General features: G+C 54.2%; 2 protein-coding genes and 1 long non-coding RNA gene across 6 annotated transcripts in view; 2 read left to right on the forward strand and 1 right to left on the reverse strand.

The window, feature by feature from the left end:
• Nucleotides 1-9,635, forward strand: part of AFAP1L1 (actin filament associated protein 1 like 1) — a 64,204-nt gene extending 54,569 nt beyond the window's left edge. For all 4 annotated transcript variants that reach the window (XM_047779003.1, XM_047779002.1, XM_047779000.1 and 1 more), the window contains 4 exons: nucleotides 2,919-3,083; nucleotides 4,825-5,003; nucleotides 7,390-7,518; nucleotides 9,296-9,635. In XM_047779003.1, the coding sequence (XP_047634959.1) occupies nucleotides 2,919-3,083; nucleotides 4,825-5,003; nucleotides 7,390-7,518; nucleotides 9,296-9,319 (497 nt within the window). In that variant the 3' untranslated portion in view covers nucleotides 9,320-9,635. The remainder of the gene's footprint in view (nucleotides 1-2,918; nucleotides 3,084-4,824; nucleotides 5,004-7,389; nucleotides 7,519-9,295) is intronic.
• LOC125126510 (uncharacterized) overlaps nucleotides 1-13,089 on the reverse strand; it is a 121,983-nt gene extending 108,894 nt beyond the window's left edge. The window contains exons 1-2 of the long non-coding RNA XR_007134652.1: nucleotides 12,960-13,089; nucleotides 1,104-1,242 (exon numbers count right to left, since the gene is read on the reverse strand). This is a non-coding gene — a long non-coding RNA (uncharacterized LOC125126510). The remainder of the gene's footprint in view (nucleotides 1-1,103; nucleotides 1,243-12,959) is intronic.
• A 139-nt stretch (nucleotides 13,090-13,228) lies between these two features.
• Nucleotides 13,229-20,424, forward strand: GRPEL2 (GrpE like 2, mitochondrial). Its single transcript, XM_047779010.1, has 4 exons — nucleotides 13,229-13,366; nucleotides 16,668-16,806; nucleotides 17,916-17,997; nucleotides 19,408-20,424. Exons 1-4 carry the CDS (start codon nucleotides 13,290-13,292, stop codon nucleotides 19,770-19,772), a joined length of 663 nt encoding a protein of 220 aa, XP_047634966.1. The 5' UTR covers nucleotides 13,229-13,289; the 3' UTR covers nucleotides 19,773-20,424.
• The last annotated feature ends 1,975 nt before the right edge of the window (nucleotides 20,425-22,399 follow it).

Below are 22,399 nucleotides of genomic sequence, written 5' to 3' on the forward strand. Positions count from 1 at the left end.
ACTCATCCATCGAAAAATATAAACAACCCAATTAAAAAATAGTCATAGGACCATAGGCGTTTTTCCAAAGCGGATCGACCGATGGCCGACGGGCACATGAAAACACATTCTGCACCACCAGGCATCAGGGGAATCCACATCGAAACCACAATGAGATGGCACAGCGCGCCACGATGGCCAGTATCCAAAACAGCAACAAATAACAAGCGCCGGTGAGGATGCGGAGAAAAGGGAACGCTTGCGCCTCGCTGGAGCCTGAGGACACGTGACGACCAAATGCGACGGGGTAGCTGTGTAACGGAGAAAGGACCTTAGGTAAAGTCCAAGGCAATCTAACAAAGCATGGAGTGTGGTAATGAAAAAAAAGTAAAAGAGATGACAGTACCCTATCAATGCCTCAACCGGACATGTGAACTGGCAAAAAGAATCAGTGAACCTACAGCTAGATCAATAGAGGTTACACCTTCCAAAGACCAGAGAGAACAAAGAACAGAGAAGAACGAACAGCGCCTCAGAGAAATGCGAGACACCGTCAAGGACATTAACGTACGCATAGAAGGAGTATTAGGAGAGAAGAAAGAGAAAGGACGATAAAAAACATTAAATAATGCCTGCAGAGGTGCCAAATTTATTGAAATCATTAATTTACACATCCAGGAAGCTCCGTGAAGTTCCAGGAGGATAAGGCAAAGCCATCCACAAAAGGCACATGGTGCTCAAAATCTAGAGCTAAAGACAAGGAGGAAACCTTGAAGCAGGAAAAAAAAAAAAATCTACTCGCCGCTTACAAAGTATCCCCTGCAACACGAACAGCCGACTTCTCATCAGACAAGATGACGCATTTTCCCCTGAGGTCACCTGGAATATTATTCAGCAATGAAAAGGAACGACGCACTAATACATACTACAACATTTGTGTATTAGTTCCATTACTAACTTGGACACTAAGTATTCCTTTTTTTCCTCATTATGGAGGCCCAGATTTTTCTGGAAGGTGCTTGGACAATTCTGAAGCAAATATTTTTTCACTAATACTACGAGGCCCGAAGAATTATAGCTTCTTACAATTTATGGATCAGAAACAATCCAGCTTGCTTCCTTACCGCCACAGTGACAGTGCTCCAGGCTTGGGTGTGAGGTGAGCTGCTCTCCGTGGTGCTGACCCATCAAGGCGGACCTGGGTGGTGGCTCCAAAAGGTGACTCTGCTTGCTGATCTGGTCCTTGAAGAAGTGTCCAGCCAGCTACAATGAAATGAGAAAAATAAGCACAGTGCCCGAAGCTTTACACAAAGTTAATTCTATTCAATATAAATGACTATTTTATTCCATATGTGTGTCTAACTTGAGATGTTAGAATATTAGTTTATCGACTCCTGGGAAGAATAACATTGTAGTTTTAAGGGCTTTAGCTGATACAGTAGAGTGCTGGCAGCCCTTTTTTGGTATCCCTGCTGACTTTTATCTTCCCAGTCTACAAAAGCCAAGAGTCTGAGAACCCCCTGCCCCCTCCGCTTGGCACGCCCTGGTGTATCTGGGAAGAAGAGGGAGCCGCGGGTCCCATTCTTCGCCCTCCCTGCTTCATTCACACTACGGCTCAGAGTGCAGGGCACCTGTGCAGACCTGACTCCGCGTGGCCAGGGGCAGCACCGGGCCCCCACGGAGCTGGAGAGACAAGACCCCCGCCGCCAGCGCTCCACACCCCACTCAAAGGACTGCGTGTGGCCGTCTAGAGCACAAAAAGGACAAGACAAAACCTCCACTGAGAGGCCGGGCCGCGGCCTCGCCCAAGCTCGGTCAGTCTAACCTAGTGTGGCCCCGGAGTCAGCAAGTTCAAACCCGCCTCCGCCACCATCAGCCAGGAGACCTAGACCTCTTTGTGCCTCAGTTTCCTCAGCAATGAAGACGGCCCGTCAACAGTGAGCTTTCGTGGGGACTAAACAGAGATGCACGTAAATGGCCTATTACATAGTAAATGCTGGCAGCGGTGGCGTGAGAATTTGTTGTTACTGTCACCATCGCGTGGCGCCCGCTGTAGACACGAGGTCCCTCACTGCCCCCACCCCTTCCCACTAACAATAAGTGATGTCTGGTTTTCTAGCCAGGTTTCAATTCTCCGTAAATGTAACTTATATGTAGCCTTTTTTTTTCTTTTTTTCTTTTTGGTCCTTTTGCCATTTCTTGGGCCACTCCCATGGCATATGGAGGTTCCCAGGCTAGGGGTCGAATCGGAGCCGTAGCTGCCGGCCTACGCCAGAGCCACAGCAACGCGGGATCCGAGCCACGTCTGCAACCTACACCACAGCTCACGGCAACGCCGGATCGTTAACCCACTGAGCAAGGGCAGGGACCGAACCTGCAACCTCATGGTTCCTAGTCGGATTCATTAACCACTGGGCCACGACGGGAACTCCTATGTAGCCATTTATTTACCTTATATATACTGAGCGCTAACTACAAAAATGCCCTTTTAAAACCCAAGCGTGTCTGCATCGCGGCCTGTTTTAATTACTACTATTATCTACCATTTATTAAGCACTGGCCATTTGCCAGCTGCTATAACCTCTTCTCCGCCTTCCCACAACGGCAAGAGGTAAACGTGACCAACCCCCACATTCACAAGGGAGGAAGCTCAAGCCCGGGGGATGGCAGACAGACGCCACATCCGCCAGGCCTGATGCCACGCAATCCATAAAGGGCAAGAGGAAAGACAAGATGGTCCAGGGCTAGATCCTGTGCTCCTCGGGCCTGCGCACTCCGGCCTCCCTTCAGCTCCTTGTCTCGGCCCTGAATATATCCGGGGGGATGGATGGAAATGTCCCCATTTGATGGGCGAGAGATGGAGGTGGAGAGAGACACTACCGTGCCCAGATATCTCACCCGGGGTCAGAGCTGAGGGCCTGTCCTGCATCCCTCTGCAGGTGCCCACCAATACAAGTACGGCAAGAACCGAGCCGAGGAGGACGCCAGGAGGTACCTGATGGAAAAAGAGAAGCTGGAGAAAGAGAAAGAGACGATCCGGACAGAGCTGGCGGCGCTACGGCAGGAAAAGAGGCAGCTAAAGGAAGCCCTTCGGGACCGCCCAGGTATCCCTGCGGGGCGGCCTCCAGCACGGGTGCCCTTCTCCTCCCCCCTCGGCTCCCCCTCCTTCCCCCTTGGCATCCAGTCTTGCTCAGCATCATCCCTCCGCACCAGGGGAGCGCCGCGGCTTAATAACCGCCTTTAGAGCAAGGGGATGAAAGAGCAACACAAATGTGTGCACTTAAGGGGGTAAAACGAGATCGGATTTTAGAAAAAGGTTAAAATGTCAGGAACAGAACGTGCCTTTGAATCAAGGAAATAAAGCACCCTTCCGACCTCACGGGAACTCGCTCACTCACAGACACGCGCTGAGCGCCCTGGTGTGCGAGACTGGGGTCCAGGTCCTGGGAGCAGCAGCCCCTGACACCGCCAGGGTGCTCCCCGCAGGCCCTGCCTGCCTCGGCTTCCTCTGCACTCACCTTCTGCTGCGTTTCTGCTCAACTCTCTCCACAGTTGTTTAGCACACTTTTTTTTTTTTTTTTTTGCTTTTTAGGGCCACGTTTATGGCACACGGAGGTTCCCAGGCTAGGGGGCCAACGGGAGCTGCAGCTGCCGGCCTACACTACAGCCACAGCAACGCCAGATCCGAGCCACGTCTGCGACCTGCACCACAGCTCATGGCTGATCCTTAACGCCGGATCCTTAACCCACTGAGCGAGGCCAGGGATTGAACCCGCAACCTCATGGTTCCTAGTTGGATTCGTTTCCTCTGCGCCACGACGGGAGCTCCGCATATCATTTTTTAACATATCAGATTATATTATTCTCTCTCACACACACACACTTACCAGTTCAAGAAAGGCAAAGATCTTCACCTGTTTTGTCCGCATATATCCCAAGGGCACAGAACAGTGCCTGGTGCAAGCAGGCACTCAGGAACTATTTACCGAATGGATATGTGAACGAATAAATGAGCAAATGAGCAAATGCAAAGGACAGCCATTGCTAGAAAACACTCCAGGGCCCCCTTCCTCAGGGCAAACCCCCCAACTAATTTTTAAACCTGGGAAAATCCAACACAGCTCTGGGCACAAAGAAAGTCCTAATACAGGCGTGTTGGCTTAAACTGAAGCAGCAGCAAGATCCTGTGCTCGCTGTTAAAGCCCCTGTGTTAGGATTCTTGGTTATAAGGAAGAGAAACCGAAGTCAAACTGGCTCAGAAACGAAAAGCACGTGATGGAAACGGGCGGGCGTGACCTGGCCTGGCGAGGCCCAGGGACTTGGGTGGTGTCACAAGGAAGGATCTCCCTAACCCTGTCTTCCTTCCCCACAACCTGCTTCACCCTCCGCCACGGAGGGTGACATGCAGACCGCACAGATCCAGCCCTCACCCAACTCACGCGGCCACGAGAAGCAGAGAGGCTTCGCTCCCCAGTGGCCCCCACCCGACAACGATCTCAGGAGTCGCTTGGACGGGACCAAGTCTGACCCCTAACCCATCACTGTGACCTGAAAACGAGACAGAGTTGTGGGCCACGCCCAAGTTATGTGCCAACCCCTGAACTAGGGGGAGGTCGGCCCCATCCAGACTCTAGGGGGTGAGAGGGGAACGAGGGAACGGACACTGGGCAGCTGAAACCACACAGGCCAGCGCAGAGCTGGAACCCCACGCCCAAAGTCCACCCCGAAGCAGGACTGGGGCTTGGGAAGGCCCTCCAGGAAGACAGCCAAGGGCCTGAGGCCCTGCCTAAGTCCCTGTCGCTTCAGGCCAGCTCAGCTATTTGTTGTCCGTGTCTTTGAACACAGGGGCCAAGATAAAGGCTCTGGAAGAGGCCCTGGGCACCCTGGAGGCTCAGTGTCGGGCCAAGGAGGAGCGCAGGATAGACCTGGAGCTGCGGCTGGTGGCGGTGAAGGAGCGCCTGCAGCAGTCCCTGGCGGGGGGCCCAGCCCTGGGGCTCTCCGTGAGCAGCAGGACCAAGAGCGGGGTGAGTCCGCGCCGCGGCGCCGGGGGCACCTGCTCCTTCATCCCTTGGTGTGTGCAGCAACACCTCGGGCTCATTCTTGGGGTGCAGGAGCCATGCTCCTTTACAGATGACAGCGCCAAGGCCCTCAGAGGGGAAGTGCCCTGAGTGGAACAGCTGTGAGGCTGTGGGGCTCTTGGGACAAGTTCTCGGGCCTGCATCCTCTCCGCTGAAGCCCCCGCGTTTGACTCTGTCCTGTGTGTGACCTCACAGGTGGCCTCGGGGTCACTGATACTCTACTCCACCTTGAGCAAAAATAACTCGTGCTGCTCCCTTACACGGGCCAATACGGCGTCTTAACCTGTGCTGTCTCACACTGTCTTCACAGCATTCCGCGAGGCAGGATTATGTGTATTCACCCCATTAGACCGACCCAGAAACGAGGTTCGATGTTGAATGACTTGCTCGAGGCCACACCGCCAAATGAGAGCCTAGATCCCCACCCCAGCAAGTCCAGACCCCAGAGCCTTGCTCGAGGCCCCAGGCACGCGCCCTCTGCTAGGGTCCCAGGGTCCCAGGCCCTGAGCTCAGGCCTCTGCATCCATTATCTCCAAGCCTCCCAGCAACCCTCGCCTTGCCTGGGACGTGCCCAGGGAGAACTCCGCTGACCTCGGTCTGTCAGTGCCTGGACCTCGGCGCCATGACCTTTGCAGCCAGTGACTCCCGTTTACGGGAACTGTCATGAGCGTTGCAGGATGGCTGGTAGAATCCCTAGCCTCTTACCCACTTGGTGCCAGCAGCTCCATGCCCAGTTAGGAAAACCAAAAATGTCTCCAGAAATTGGCAAGTGTCTCCTAGGAGGACAAAAATCACCCTCATTTGGGAACCACTGGTCTAGGTTCCCAACAGTGCTGCTTGCTGTTCCGCCTCGTAGCACTTGGCCACAACTCGCGTGTGACTCTAGGGATATGCACACACGTACATGAGATACAGTCATGTCCTTACGCTGTCTTCCCCGCTAGGTTGTATTTTCATTAAGCCTATGTAGGAGTTCCCACCGTGGGTTAAGAACCCAAGAGCAGAGGCTCAGGTCACTGTGGAGGCACAGGTTCAACCCCTGGCTTGGCCACAGCTGCGGGTAGGTCAGAGCTGCGACTCGGACTCAATCCCTGGCCTCAGAGCGTCCACATACCTCCGATGCATGAAAAACAACAACCGCAAAGAAAGAACTGGACCGTGTCTACTGGATCGTTAGAGCCCTCGTCCTTCAGAATCTGAAAAACGGCAGGAGTGCAGTAAATGTCTGCCGCATGAATAAATGTTATATCTGCTTGCAGACAAAGAAAAAACGAGACTCAGAGAGACGGAGTCACGGGTCTGGTGGGCGCGAGTGGTCTCTGGGAACAGCACTGCCTAGTGTCCGATGTGAGCCCACACCTCCCGACTCGGAAGCCAGAGCAGGTCCTTCCCCCCCAGCAGTGCTTCTCATTCACAGAAGAGGGGCTTGCGGGCCGGGACGGAGGAACGTCCCAGCGTCACAGATGGCTGGTGCAGGAGAGGTGGCTCCCTCCTCCCCCAGCACACCCCGCAGGCCACATCCCAGAGGCTTCCCCTCCATTTTTCACCTTGTGATGGCCCTTGGAGACAGAGTCGCCTCTGGGTTCTCTGCAGGCTTAGCTACTAATACGTCCCCTCAAGGAACCCGCCCAGGGAGGGACTAGGCCACCACCCGGAGAACCGGAGAAGGAGTAAAGGCAGTGGAGAAACTGCGAAGGATCACACTGCAGAGAGGCCAAAAAGGACAGGGCTGGGGGGTTGAGCCCAGCCCTCCCTCCCCAGCCGCGTGGCCTTGAGGAGCGACCGCCTCATTTTCTTTCCCTATAAAAAGAGGGCTCATAACAGGACCTGCCTTGTGCGGGCTTGAAAAGGCTGAAGGAGCTCAACTACGCAACGCCCGGTGCATCGTGAGGGTTCAGTCAGGGGAATTGTGGTATATTAGGCATTATCTTTGTTCCAAGGCCCACCCCGAGCCCTGTCTGATGCTGGCATGTCTGCACAGAGCCTTCTACTTGCATTTTTTTTTTTTTTTTGAGGGCTGCACATGCAGCACATGGACGTTCCCAGGCGAGGGGTCGAATATAAGCGACAGCTGCCAGCCACAGCATCACGGGCTGCAACCTGCCTCCACAACTCACACCACAGCTCATGGCAATACCAGATCCTTAACCCACCGAGCAAGGCCAGGGATCGAACCCACATCCTCATGGTTACTAGTCGGATTCGTGAACCACTGAGCCACCACGGGAACTCCCTGCTTGCATTCTGGACGGCAGGCAGGCAGGCAGGCAGGCAGGGCGTGGGTAGCCAGTACAGGAGCTCGCCTCATGTAAATGTCTCTTGTCCTCAACAGGAAGCAGCCAGCAAGCCCCAGGGCAGCGCCCCGGAGCAACCTCTCCCTGTCAACTGCGTCTCTGAGCTACGGAAGAGGAGCCCGTCCATCGTAACCTCCAACCAAGGAAGGGTGCTGCAAAAAGCCAAGGTACGTCCATAGCTCAGCTCGTCAAAATGCACAGATCTGGAAGCTTCCTTTCCCTGGAACCTCACCAAGAGCCAAAAACACAGCTAGTGAGAAACGCAGAGAACTGCCGACACATCCGCGAAGCAAAACTCTCGACCTCTGCTCAGAGGGGAAGCCCTCAAATCTCACTCGGACACATTTATTCCTTCTTAAAACGGCGTCTCGCCAGCTTTGGTTTCCGAGCCTGTGATGTGTCTTGAGACACGAAAGGCCCCACCGCGGGGGGGTGGGGGGGACGGAGCCAAGGCTGGCAGAGGCGTCACTCTGTGATGCCACAGTCCCACCTCTCAAATGGGGGCCGGCTGGCTCAGACCTTCTTGCATTCGAGAGGCGTCCCACGGCCCCGGTAGGCGGAGGACGACCACCCCACGCCCTCGGGCGGGACCTGCAAGCAACCGCGCGACTGCGGCCGAGGCAGGACACGGGACGAGGCGCAGCCCGTGGAATGGGCAGCCTGGCATCGGTTCGGGTCAGGTTTTGGCCGCCCCGGGAGTGTGCGCCGAAGCACGGGGGAGGCACGGCGGCCTCAGAGCGCGCTGGACTCCGGGGCTGCGGACAGGGCAGGGCGGGCCTCAAAGACGGGCGCCTGGGCGTCAGCACGGCGAGGGGAGAAGGGCAGCTCGAGGCGCGATCGGCCGGCGGGGCGTCAGCAAAGCCCTCCCCCCGGCGGCCCGGCCGCCGCCAAACCTCTGAGGCTCCGCGGACCCGGGTCTCCTTGGCGACGCCCGCTCAGCGCCGGGGCGGGAAGCAGCCCCGGGCCGCCAGGGACCCCCATGGCTGGGTGCCCCTAAAACGCCGTCTGTGGACAGGGAGACCTGAATTTCACACACATGCCCAGGGTCATGGAAAAGGACTGTCCTTTTTCTTCACACACTTAAACCTGGGCCTCGTTCCTAGCTGACGGGTCACAGACATGCGTTTGGCCTGTGAGCCTCGAGGCACGGGAAGGGCTCTGGATGGGCTCGCACGGATGCGGGGTCCCCGGCAGGCTGTGAGCAAGGAGCTTCTGAGCATGAATCCCGCGAAAAGACCCGTCTGGCCACCGTGTGGAGGACAGGCCCGTCCGAAGCAGCCCGAGCAGCGGAGATGAGGACGGTGTCGTGGAGGTGACAGCGAGCAGCGCGCTCTGGAGGCAGGACCGGGCTGGCTGAGGACGTGGAGGATGAGCAAAAGGAATCAGGGGTGACTCCTGGGTCACTACCCGCGAGCAGCCGTGATCTAGGCAGGTGCTGGAGGCGCGAGGCAGTCTGGGCTTAACGAGTTCTCCACCGAGAAGTTTCCAGCCTCCCCTTCTGCCCTGGTTCACGCCATCCCCTCCGGGGCCGGCCGGGGACCCTGTGGATGGTTTAGGGTGTGGTCACGGGCCTCAGGTGACCCCTACCCAGGCCCGGGAGGATCGGAGCCCTGTGGGCCGTCCGCCCTCAGCTGCCTGACCAAACTGCTTTGGCTTCTCTCCCGTCCGCCTCCCAGCCCAGCTGAGGGGCTGTGGGATAACACGGGGGCAGCCCCCACTCGGACCCCTGGGCCTGCTTCCCTGCTGTGGTGTTTGAGCCCCTGAGACACGAGTCCCAGCACGTGGAGACGTTGCTTCCCCAAGGCCAAAGGAAGAGAGTGGGACCAGCACCCCCACTCCCCCGGCCCCGGGGAGCTGTACATAGCGAGGGGCAGGGCAGTGCTTTTGTCCTAAGTCGCCCTAGACTCTCACCCCACTGACTCTTCCTGTCTCTCTCTGCCTCAGGAGTGGGAAAGGAAGAAGACCTAGAAGCAAGAGGAGGATCTCATCCAAGGGAAGTAACGCCGGATCCATCCAAGGCAGAAAGGCCTTTCTCACGGGAGACTCACAAGACTGGACGTAGCCCGCCCTGTCCAGGGCACCCAAAAGACCAGCCCTTATTCTCTGCATGACTCTAGGGAACTGGGGTGGGGGGGGGGGGGGAGAAGGGGGAATGGAGGCATCCTTGTAACTTCACGCAAGGTGGAAATGGGGCTCGAGGGAGCCAGCGGTCTGCAGAGTTACAAAGATCTTGTTAATGGCCTGCCTTCCCTTCCGAAGAAGAAATGAAAGCACATGTGAATGAGCCGCTCCCTCCCATTCCCAGTCCTTGCGGCAAAGGGCAAAGGAAAGCGGTCGGAGGCATCGTGATGCAGTATAAGGAGATGAGACTTGATAATCCGATCATGCTTACACCACAGGAATTCCTACAGGGCATTCCTGACAACCTCTGGGCAAGATAAACAGGCTGCAAGATCCACACACTTACCCATACAATAACAAAAACCACAGACATCCTGCAAATTCTACAGTCATTCCTCACGATGCAGAACCCAGAATCCCAGATGTGAGTATTTTCAAATCAGAGATTTGGCCGAGAGCTTCCGCAGCTGACCCCTTTTAAGCTCACAGAGCTACGAAGTGACAGAAGCATGGCTTTCTAAAGTCACTAAGAAGCTGCAGGCACTGTAGGGTGAGGTCCCTTGCTGTCAATCAAGTCCCCTGCCAATTTACATGACACTCGGGCTCCAGGAGCTGTGGAGCAGTGGTGAGAAAGCCAGGTGACACTCTTTATGGCTTTAACCTGACCTTGCACTTCGAGGCCCACACCCGTAAAACCATCACAGAGGGGACCAAGAGGATGCTGGCTCGCGTCTGCCACCAGGGTGCTAAACCTGTCACACACACTTGGTATTTTTATAGGCAAGGACTTCAAGTCCCAGGCAGTCTCCTAACGGTGCCACGCACAACTTTCTCAACACTGTAGGCACTTCACAGGTTTTACCAGCTTGCCCTCCAAAAAAAGATACACTGTTTAACTGTATGAGCTCACAGGTCAGCCTGGGGGGAAAGGGAAGCCCCAGAACCACCTCTGGACACGCTGCTAGGGGCTACACGCTTCACTTCCCTCGACTCTATCACCCGCCAAAGTAGCCAGAGACCAAGTGAAATAACCTGCCCCAGGGCACCCAGCTGTCAGTGGCAGAGTAAGGTTTAGGGCTGAGGAGCCTGGATCCAGACCAGGCGGTGTCTGAGCCTTGACTCTGCCGCTTGCCAGCTGGGACTCTGACCTCTCTGATTCTTGCGTTCCCTACCTGTGAAAACCACCGGAGAGCTGTACTTTCATGCCAACTACTATTCGATGAGATAATTCACAGGAAGCATCTTGCAGTGTCCAATTAATAGGAAATGCTCAGCCATAGTGGTTCTTATTAGCTAGATAAGAAATGTCTGACTCAAATCCTGGGTCCCTGGCACTGAGGAAGGAATGACTTTCACACAATTATTACAAAACCACCCAAAGCTAAAAGGCAGCCACTCCGTACTGTCAGCTTTCACCTAGAGTCCACTGCCTGTCGTCAGTGACAAAGGAGCTCAAATCATCTGGACTGTCAGTGTTCTTTTAAAGTGTGGATCTTGGAGCAGCAGCCAACAATCCACTGGGTCCGCCGTGTGTGGCACCTTCTTCCTTAAGCAGCTATGTTGAGGTTAAGTGCCTTTTCCCATCAGTAGGTCTTGCTCTTTGAGATGGGGGGACCCCAGGAAATTCATCAACATTCACTGAGCACTCACCATGCATCAGGCACTATGAGCCACGAACGGCTACCCAGGGGCATGACCTGTGCAGTCTCACGGGGCCCCAAGCCTGGCGAGGCCCTGGGCTTGTTTAAGGCTCTGCTGTTACCCTCTTGGTCATTTTGAACAAGGGACTCCACATTTTCCTTCTGCCCTTTATGTAGCCAATCCCAGTACTAACCGCTTTTCAAGGTGTTATCCTGCTAGTCTTCACCGATACCCCTGGAGACAGGTTGTTATCCCAGCCTGCACAGTTCAGGAAACGGAAGCCGCAGAGGTGGGTAACTAACTCAAGGGGTGGAGCCAGCACCTGAACACGTGGGGTCTGACCCTAAACCCCCCCCTCCTAGTTCCAAGGCTCCGTCTCCCTCAGGTCCCCGCTCCTCGCGCACTGCAGCATTCAGAAGCACGCCGGCCCCGCCTAAGGGGATGGAGGAGTGGATCCAGGCGTGCGGCACGTTTGGTGAAACTCAGCTAAGAGAAGTGTTCACGAAATGGCTAAAGCATGGATGTCAGCTCGGGTTCGGTGGTCTTTTCAAAGTGTAGGCTCACGGGTCTAAGGTGGACCTGAAGCTCCATCCTCCCCAACACTTCCGAGTGTCTGGACCACCAAATTTCTAGTATCGCTGGATCCTCGGTGGGGGTCCTTGAGCAAACTGACCAGCCTCTCTGGGCCTGTTGCCTCATATGTGAAAGAGGATCACAGTTGCTCCTGAAACCATGCTGCCCTCCTCCTAAAGCCAGAAGGAACAGTAGGTACTCGCTACAAGAGACCTCACAGCTGGGCCTTGGATATAACATAAAGATGCAAATGAGGCCAGCTTTACCCTTAAGCAACGCACAGACACGCAAGGAAAAAAAACTTAACCTAAATAGCTATGGGCCAAGTAAACCATGCTATGATGAAGAGCAGAATACTAAAGGCACACTTCCCATCCCTTAAAAAAAAAAAAAAAAATAGGTAAGTCGATAGCTAACAAGGGACTACCCAGCAACTAGCCTGGCAGTTCCAAGGGCCCTGCGCCGCAATTCCGCAATGACCAGTCCATTCACCACACCTGTCGGCTTTCCAGAGCAAATCTAAAATTCTTCCACTTCCCACCTCCGCGGACTCCACCCAACTTCAGTAATGCCATCGACAAATATCTGAGCATCTATCATGTGCAGGAGGTGTCAGAAAGAGGCTGTGAGCAAGATAAACACCCTCATGGAGCCCATACCCTAGCTGGGGAAACAAAACGCCAAAAAAGTCCTGACCACACCTACAATAGTAGCTCCTTTAGAAGAGCTGCTTATAAACTTGTCTCTCTGGTGAGACGACCCCGCCAAGGAACACGCCCCCTCCTTGCCCGCACCAGTCTCCACACAGCAGGGACCCCTTCAACACAGGAGACATTGTGACCCCACTGCAATCCCAGTAAGACTCAAGTTCACGAGACACAAAAAATGTGAACTACACGAGGGCAGTGTTCATTAAGTTATGAACAGACAAAAAAAGAAAAGAAGCCTCTGCCGTGATGGAGCTTACATGTCAGCAGGGGGAAATGAGAAAACACACCAAAGTTTTCAAATTCAGTAAGTCAGGTGGAAAGGGGGAGGGACTGGAGGGGAAACGGCGGGGAAGAGGGACAGGAGATGGGGGCCGGGCTCCTGTGGGAAGGCGTCCCGGGGCCGCCCAGCACCGCCTTCCCGTCCCCGCGACCCTCGCCCTCTTGACTCTGAGAAGCCGCGTCCCTCCACCCGCGCCTGGTGCCTCAGCTCTCGGCTCAAAGTGCCTTCTCCGGGAAGAGCCCGGCCAAGCCCGCGCCTCCCGCAAGGGTACCCGCGCCTGCACCTGTTCGCTGGGCGCCCCGCACGTGAGCGCCACGAGGGCACCGCGGCCACGCCTCCGTCCGCGCACACGCGGCGCCAGCCCGGAGCCTGCGCCCTTCGGACCGGCGCCCACCCACCACCCCCCCCCGCGCCGAACACGCCCCGGAAGAGCAGCGTCGGGCCGGGGAGGCGGGGAGCAAGCCGCGCGGAGCCCCGGGCGCCGGAAGCGCAGGTTCCCCGCGGGCCCAGAGGCAGCCGCGCCCGCGAAGGCCGCCGGGAAGCGCGGCGGGAGCGAGCGCGGCCGGCCGCCCGGGGCCAGTGCGCGTGCGCGGCCTCCTCCCGCGCTGGGAACATGGCCGCGCGGTGCCTGTGGGCGGCCCGAGGGCGGGTGCGGCCCCTCCTGGCCGCGAGGGCCGCGTCCGACGGCAGGTAAGCGAGGCGGGCGGGCGATGGAGGACGCGCGGCGATGCCGGACGAGCGGGCCGGAGGGGCGGTCGTGGGCCCGCCGAGCCCCTTGGCCGCCACGACCTGGCGCCCCCACCCGGCTTGCAGAGCGGGCCAGGGGACGGCGGCCGCGCCTCCCGGGGCGGAGGGAGGGAGCCAGGTCGCGCCCTCGGGGGTGGGAGCTCCTCGGCGAGACCGGGAGGGGCCGCCCCGCGCCTCCGCCCCGGCTCAGGGGTCTGCGGGTGGAGAGGGGCTCTCTCTGCGCCGAGTGACCTTGACGGCCAGTCGTTATCAGCGTGACCCCGACGGCCGGCGGCTGCCCGTTCTTCGCCTCACCTGTCGCTAAAGGAAGGACTCGGTCCTTCCGAACGGCCCTTCCACCCGCCCCCGGGAGCCTGCAGGCCCGCCTGCTGCTTCCATCCGCGGTGGCCGCGGGTCTTTGCGTCATTTATCGTGCTGGTGGCGGAACTCTGGGTGGCTCTTTCCGTTCTCCCGTTTCCTTGGGGAAACTGAGGTTTGGAAGAGCCGAGCAACGTCTGCAAACCTAAATACTCGGGAAGGGGTGGAAGCCGCCCTGGAAATCAGTCAGGGCCCTAGAATGGTCCTTTGAGTGACCGGTGTTAGTTACTCCGGGACAGTTCCCCGTTGACAGTTTCTTTATGGGAAAGAAGAAAAGTTGCCAAGGGGGGGGCGGTAAGGTAGGAGCTCTGAAGAGTGGATGAAACTGCGGTGAAACCTGGGAATTCTGCATAACTGTCTGTCACCTTTTATCTGAACACACTTGATCCAGCACCCCGCTCAAGCACCTGGGTGAGAGCTTGAATTCTAGGTGAGAGGCTGTCGAACTTTTTTTTTTTTTTTTTGGTCTTTTTGCTATTTCTTGGGCTGCTCCCGCGGCCTATGGAGGTTCCCAAGCTAGGGGTCGAATCGGAGCTGTAGCCACCGGCCTACACCAGAGCCACAGCAACGCTGGATCCAAGCCGAGTCTCCGACCCACACCACAGCTCACGGCAACGCCGGATCGTTAACCCACTGAGCAAGGGCAGGGACCGAACCCACCACCTCATGGTTCCCAGTCGGATTCGTTAACCACTGCGCCACGATGGGAACTCCCGAACTTTTTTTTTAAGTCTTTTTTGGCAGTTTGTGGTGTAGGGAGGTAATCAGAAGAAAAATGGCTCCTCCTGATAAAATTCTACCCCACTCCTCCTGAAACAGTAGGAATTGAAGGAATCTGCTACAATTCCACCACCCCCCCTTTTTTTAAAGGCTGCACCTGCAGCATATGGAGGTTCCTGGCTAGGGCTTGTCCAGTCGGAGCTGCAGCTGCCAGCCTGTGCCACAGCTGGAGGCAACGTAGGATCCTTTAACCCACTGAGCCAGGTCAGGGGTCCGACTTGCATCCTCATGATAATTAATTGGGTTCCTGACCGGCAGAGCCACAGTGGGAACTGCACAACTCCCGTCTTTTTCAGGACATGGACTTGGCCATTTTCTCTTTGAACTGGCCCTGGGGACATTTTGATCTACTTTCAGTTGGATAAAAGCAATCTGTTAGGAGTTTAGGGGGAAAGATTTCACCCCGTGTGATGTGCCCCAGATCTGTGGTGACCACGTTTTCTGAACTAAAAATGTGTAACTGTGTGTGATGACACCAGATCTAACAGCCGCACTCGGGACTGGAAGAGAAAAGTCGTCCTGCCCACAGCCTCTGTTAGTCCCGCTTCCTTTTCTGGACGCAGGCTCCTTTAACCCCTTTCCGCCTTCGCCTCTGTTTCACTGCAGTGACCACTCTTCAGCATGTGCCAGTTTATATAAATAAACTATTTGTTTTAAAAAAAAAACCTTTTGCACTCACAGATTTCCTTGATGGTTTTACCTCAAACCAAATTAAGACGATCCAGGAGGTATAATGAAAACATCCCCGGAGTTCCCGCTGTGGCGCAGTGGAAATGAACCTGACTGGCATCCATGAGGATGCGGGTTTGACCCCTGGCCTCGCTCAGTGGGTTAAGGATCCGGCATTGCCGTGAGCTATGGTGTAGGTTGCAGACGTGGCTCGGATCCCGCGTTACTGTGGCTCTGGTGTAGGCCGGAGGCTACAGCTGTGATTAGACCCCTAGCCTGAGACCTCCATATGCCTCGCATGCAGCCACTCAAAAAAAAACACAGACAGAAAATGTCCTTGAACAAGAGGTGAGAACTGCTACAGTCCAAGGTCAACCAGCCAGCCCCTACTCTGAATTTTTTATGTAAACTGAACTGTGTGCCAAACATTCTAGCTGTACAAAATTTTAGATTACAAACGTAATTGAATACAAAGATCTGTTTTATTCACCTGTTTACATGTCACAGTCCACAACTTACAGTAAACGTTTTTTAAGCTTTAATTGACTCGATTCTCCACATAGGCGAGTTCCCAACTCATCTTCTCTTAGCGCACGTTCTCTTGCATAAAAGCCTTGTACGCAAGAGCTTGTGATCAAATAGTTGTTAGAATTAGAGGCCTCATTTCAAGTTGAGGTGCCTTTACCGGGCGTAACTGTCCCCATCAATAAAGCGAAGGACCGAACCTGAATTGTACGGCCTTGCGCTTCTAGCTCCCGCGAGTGCCCTGCTGGCTCTAGGTGTTACAATTTGATCTTCTCTTGCTGACGTTTACGTTCCTGCTTCCGGCTGCTGCTACTGCCTGATGCTCAGTGTCCCAGTTCAGGGACACTGAGCAAGTCGTAAGCCTCTCTGAGCTTCTGTCTTCTCCCTTCGAAAATAGGGGTGAGGGAGTTCCCGTTGTGGCACAGTGGTTAACGAATCCGACTAGGAACCATGAGGTTGCGGGTTCAATCCCTGGCCTTGCTCAGTGGGTTAAGGATCCGGTGTTGCTGTGAGCTATGGTGAAGGTTGCAGATGCAGCTCGGATCCTGCGTTGCTGTGGCTCTGGCGTAGGCCGGTGGCTACAGCTCTGATTAGACCCCTAGCCAGGGTCCCTCCATATGCCGTGGGAGCGGCCCAAGAAAAGACAAAAAGACAAAAAAAAAAGAAAGAAAGAAAAAATAGGGGTGAGAATACCGTTTCTCTCGCGTGTCGTGCGATGAAAAGGTGATTTAAGTAAAACTCCGACAGCCGCGGCAGCGAGCAGGTACACGGTGAGTCTTCCTGCTGTTCCCGAAACTGAAGGCGCTTCGTCCAGAGGGCCCATCTGGGGAGCCTTTCCGTCTCGGACCCCGGCTGCCGTTTTGGCCGCTCGGGATGGCCTTTCTCCATGAGGTGCCACCCCCTCCCGCTCCAGGGCACGGCCGCTGCCTTTCAGCACCGCCACCCAGAGGACGGCCGGCGAGGACTGCGGCTCTGAGGACGCGCCGCCCCGCACAGAGCGAGCCTTGAAGCTGAGAGCCGTTAAACTCGAGAAGGAAGTCCAGGACTTGACCGTGAGTAGCCTGCGCCTCGCCTGTGTTCCTGTCGTCTCGCTGGTTTCAACATCCCTGTAAGGGTTTTCAGTCGGCTGTTTAAGCTGAGTTTCCTCTTGCTGGCTCGGGGGTCGGCAGGGTGGTCTGGTGTAGGTGCACACACACCGCTGACTGCACACGCGCGCCTCTCGTCACTTCCCTGCTGTGGCCCAGCCCTTCGCTGATGCTGTGGTAGCTTCGAAGGCAGCACCGTGCCTGGCGTGAAGGAGACACTCAGCAAACCTTTGTGGCACGAATGCGGTCGTGGATGCTAGTATCTGCCAGTCAGACCACAGCTGGCTTACTGGGTCGTTGCTGGAAGGCAGGTAGACGTTGAGAAAGCTAAGCAAGCAGAGCAATTCCCAAGCAAGGCCCCTGCCCGCCCGCGGAAGGGAAGGAGGTTGGAAGGTGTGTCTTTTGAGAGTAGTGAGGGGAGCAGGGATGATGAGAAGGAAAGGGGAAAGGGCGAGGGGGCTGGAGTCGTGGCCTTCGCATCGGTATTTTCACTCTTGACTCTTGGTTGTCCTTGAGTTCAACAAAAGGCAGTTGTAGGCGGCAGTGCTGGCTGACGGTGAAAAAGAAAGCTCTTTCTCAAGATAAGGGGCTTGAAAACAGCTGTGACTGTTGAGACCCGCACACCAACTGACAGCCGGTCGGAACTGCATTAGAGTCCTACTCTGACTTGGAATTTGCGATAGCTGATCTGAGATTCCTGCACAAGTCCTAATTTTTGTTCTTAATAACACTCATCCCGGAGTTCCCACGGTGCCTCAGAGGGTTAAGAACCTGACTAGTATCTATGAGGATGCGGGTTTGATCCCTGGCCTTGCTCAGTGGGTGAAGGATCTGGCATTGCCACAAGCTGCGGCGTGGGTCACAGATGTGGCTCAGATCCCACGCTGCGGTGGCTGTGATGTGGGTTCAGCCCCAACCTGGGAACATCCATATACCACAGGTGTGACCCTTTAAAACAGAAACAAACAAAAAAACACTATGCCAAGGGTGAAATTTGTAAAGTAAGCAGAAAGTTTCTTTTTTCACCAACAAAGCATTTGGTTTCTTATCATCTTGGCTTTGCTTCCGACGCCCAGGTCAGGTACCAGAGAGCTGTAGCTGATGGCGAAAACATACGAAGGCGAACCCAGAGGTGTGTGGAAGACGCCAAGATATTTGGTGAGAGGCTTATTCATGGTAGAGGTATCCGTGAGCTTAAGGGCACTTGCTCACCGTGCTGCACACTGCTTAGCAGAACACCCACGCCCTACCCTTCCTGGATCCCCACAGGCTCTCCTCTGGTCCTGCTCTCTTGGAATGTGGTCAAGCGAACCATTTGCTCAAATGACGCTTGTGTGTTTGTTCACCAAACCTCTGTGATTTTAGTTTTCAAGCCTCTGTGGTGAACATTCCAGTGCTTACACAGGCAGTTCTGTTTAACTCACTAATTAACAAGTGAGTCGTGAAGATGTTCAGAGGCGAATCCAAAAAGCAGATACACAGGCCGTCAGAAATGCTGAAATTTGCTTCAGGCACGCAAAACTGGTCTATGTGCATAGTGCGATAATCAGCCGTGTCCCCACCAATTTTCACAACTGCCAGCAGAAGTCCCTTGCATCACCCTCAGCGGTCTCAGCCTGCCGCGGTGTGAGTCAAAGGCTCGGACCACTCGGAATCCGACAGCCCTGAAAGCTGGGCTGGGTCAAATCTGTTTTTGCAGTCGTGACACTGAATAAGCTTTTGGGCCCATTTCCAAGCCTTTGAGAAATTTCTTCCCGAATGTAGCAGCCTCGTTCCGGATTTGCTCGCGACGATGCTAGCTGAGTAAGGGGTTCACGTGTGAAGGGCACGTGTGATGACTCTTGCTGTGCCTGCAGTTTTTGTTTTTGTTTTTTTTTTTTGTCGTTGTTGTTGTTGCTATTTCTTGGACCGCTCCCGCGGCATATGGAGATTCCCAGGCTAGGGGTCCAATCAGAGCTGTAGCCACCGGCCTACGCCAGAGCCACAGCAACGCGGGATCCGAGCCGCATCTGCAACCTACACCACAGCTCATGGCAACGCTGGATCCTTAACCCACTGAGCGAGGGCAGGGATCGAACCCGCAACCTCATGGTTCCTAGTTGGATTCGTTAACCACTGCGCCACGACGGGAACTCCTTTTTTTTTTTTTTTTTGTCGTTGTTGTTGTTGCTATTTCTTGGGCCTCATTTTTTTTATTACTCAAATGAATTGATCACATCTGTAGTTGCATAATGATCATCACAATGTGATTTCACAGGATTTCCATCCCACAGCCCAAGCATGTGCCTGCAGTTGCATGGCGTGCAGCATTACAGGTTTTCCGTATTTGACTTTGCTTTGGTGCCTGAGAACCTTTCTGAACGTGGTGTGCAGTCTTACCTAGTTCTTGGCTCTGAACAGCTTCCCCATTTCCCAGAAAGCTTCCAGGTCCTATGTCTCCCGAGAGAAATGCTGGCCCATCACTTGGGTAGCCCCCCCTCCCGTGAGGGGCTCTTGGCGCGACCTGGGGTTCGCCCTCTCTGGGCCGTGATTTCCTACCAGCAGTGAGAATGTCTGGTCTCTCTGTAGGAATTCAGAGCTTCTGTAAGGATCTGGTGGAGGTGGCCGACCTTCTGGAGAAGACCGCAGGGTGTGTTTCTGAAGAGGCCGAGCCTGGGGACCAGAAGCTCATTCTAGAGAAGATCTTCCGAGGGTTGTCGCTTCTGGAAGCAAAGCTGAAAAGTGTGTTTGCCAAACACGGCCTGGAGAAGATGACCCCCATTGGTGCCCAGTACGACCCGCACGAGCACGAACTCATTTGTCACGTGCCAGCCGGCGCTGGGGTGCAGCCGGGCACCGTGGCACTGGTGAGGCAAGATGGCTACAAACTTCACGGCCGCACCATTAGACTCGCCCGGGTAGAAGTGGCCGTGGAGTCGCAGAGACGACTCTGAAGCCTGCTCTCCCCGAGCACAGCCGCCTGGGATCCCTTTATTTATTTCCCGAGGTTTCTCTGGTACATGAGGTACTTCATGTGATCTGTTCTGGATTTAGTCATATTGGCTTTATTTCTAAGACACTCTCTTGATTTCATGTGACCTGTTTGGTCTCATCAGAAGTCTTGCCATTGGGCATTTGAACAGTGTGTGATAAGTGTTCCTGTGGCCTTATCAAAATATGTTTAAGAAAATTATCTTAAAATTGGTACCCTGATGACTTCGAATCCAAAATCTCTTTTAAAGGTGGAAATGAGTATATGTTTATGTACTCTCAACTAAACATTCCTTCGAAGGGTCCCTGTAGCAGGAATTGTATAGGGCCTTGTGTTTGTAGGAAAAGGCGATGGTGGGGATTGGTTCATTATGTGGGTCCCGAAAGAGCAGGCTGCAGAGCTGGAGGAATTTAGATCATTTGGGTTGATTTTTATGCACACAGATTTTCAGGAACTCCCCTTTTGATTTTATTTTCCTTTTAGCCATCTTTTGGCCTTGTAGTTCCTGCCAGGTAGACTTCAGAATATCCGTACTCACTGGCCCTTTTCAACTCCCATTCGCACAACTAAAGGCCCAGGCAAGACGTGGGGGGGGGGGGGGGTGCAACAAGAAATCAAACGTCCAGATCCCTTTGGAGCAAGTACGGCCAAGAAGCCCTGAGCTTGCTTTGCTGAGCTGTTGCCAGACCAGCTTCAGCCCTTCTGCTTCTATAATCATTTCGGGGAGATGGAGGCGGCCCAGCAGCTAAGGCCCTACATCCGTCTGTGTAGGTCCTTTGCCCCTGACTTCTCCTTAAATCCCCGGCCATTTGGTCAGATGTACTTTGTGGGCCTGCCTGAGATTATGTGGAGAGGTGGTCTGGACAAAACCATTAGCTTCCCGTGACTTCTCACTGCCATTTCATGTGGTTCTGCTGGGTTTGGGAGGTGTTTTGCCTGGGGGGGTTTTTCGGAGGGTTGGTATCACAATTCACTACCTCTCTGACACTGACAAGCTTTATTTCCTAGTTTTTGTATCTGTCTTATGTCTCGTGTGTAAACATCTAGCTTCCCTTTTATGTATTGACCTTCTAGAGTTAATGAGCCTATGAATGTATGTTTTAGTTCAGACTTGGTATTGATTGTGTCCTGTAAAAGATTATTCAACAACGAGTCAGTGAATGAATGACACATCAATCAGACATTAGACGGGAGGTCGTTAGGGATACTTTGAAGTTAGAAGCAACGTTAATGACTGTATAATCTCACCCTTTGAGCTCTTCTAAAGTGTGAAAATAGTCTTTTTAGGACCAGACTCAGAGAAAAAAAATCTCTAGTAAATGAAATGTCGGTACGAATTTAAGAAACAACTAGGAGTTCCCATGGTAGCGCAGTGGTTAACGAATCCGACTGGGAACCATGAGGTGGCGGGTTCGGTCCCTGCCCTTGCTCAGTGGGTTAACGATCCGGTGTTGCCGTGAGCTGTGGTGTAGGTTGCAGACGCGGCTCGGATCCCGCGTTGCTGTGGCTCTGGCGTAGGCCGGGCAGCTACAGCTCCGATTGGACCCCTAGCCTGGGAACCTCCATATGCTGTGGGAGTGACCCAAGAAATAGCAAAAAGACAAAAAAAAAAAAAGAAAAGAAACAACTAGATATTAACTTCAATCATTTAAGATTCAGACTTCCCATTCCGCGCAGCGGAAACAAATCCGACTAGGAACTATGAGGTTTCGGGTTCAATCCCTGGCCTCGCTCAGTGGGTTAAGGATCGGTGTGTTGCTGTGAGCTGTGGTGTAGGTTGCAGACCTGGCTCAGATCCCTCGTTGCTGTGCCTGTGGCGTAGGCCGGCAGCTGGGAGCTCCAATTAGACCCCTAGCCTGGGAACCTCCATATGCCGCGGGTGCAGCCCTAAAAAGCAAAAAAAAAAAAAAAAAAAAGATTCACGAGTTCTATAACAAACATGCAGATATGTCCCCAGCAGACAATTAAATGTGTTTAGGTGTCCGCATTACCCAGGGTTAGGTGTCAGTCAGTCACCCGTAAAGTAAGTAAATCTCTACCTGAACTCCGAGACCCCGCTCCGCGGAGCGGTGAAGGCTGCCCTCTCGGATGTCCTTGCTGGTTCTGGCGCACTGCATGGACGTGTCAACAAAGTCTGACCGGCTCCACCTTAAAGGAACAAATACTTGCTTCTAAGATGCACACAAAAGACGGGAGGTGAGATTTTAAAACCAGAACCTCTCTGGCACTCCACTGAGTGCGTTCTGTGACCGTAGTGAGCAGTCCGCGTTCACGGTAGGAAGTTGTCTTTCTTTGCCCTCGCTCCTTTGATAGTGACAAATGGTGACCCCCAAATTGAGCCCACTGTAATTTCCTGTGTGTTCTCGGGTTACTAGTTATCATTACCAGTGAGTGAGAAGAACCGCAACGTTAGGGATGCAATGTTCTAAGTACTTGAAGAGTTTTTAACATTCCTTCCAGCCTCCTATTTTAGCAAGCACATTAAAAATAATTTTAGATTCTTCTATTATTCAGTAGTTTTGCAGACTTAAAAGTATAATTTAGAAGATGGAGCTGTAACGGTGAGAATCTCAAAAAGCTGACGGGCTT

This window comes from Phacochoerus africanus, chromosome 4 (genome assembly GCF_016906955.1).
Source record: "Phacochoerus africanus isolate WHEZ1 chromosome 4, ROS_Pafr_v1, whole genome shotgun sequence".
NCBI classification, from domain to species: Eukaryota; Metazoa; Chordata; class Mammalia; order Artiodactyla; family Suidae; genus Phacochoerus; species Phacochoerus africanus.

Coding starts and splice junctions, on each gene's coding strand:
- GRPEL2 (XM_047779010.1), top strand. CDS start 13,290: ATGGCCGCGCGGTGCCTGTGGGCGGCCCGAGGGCGGGTGCGGCCCCTC. Junction 13,367..16,667: donor AGGGCCGCGTCCGACGGCAG/GTAAGCGAGGCG, acceptor CTCCCGCTCCAG/GGCACGGCCGCTGCCTTTCA. Junction 16,807..17,915: donor AGGAAGTCCAGGACTTGACC/GTGAGTAGCCTG, acceptor TCCGACGCCCAG/GTCAGGTACCAGAGAGCTGT.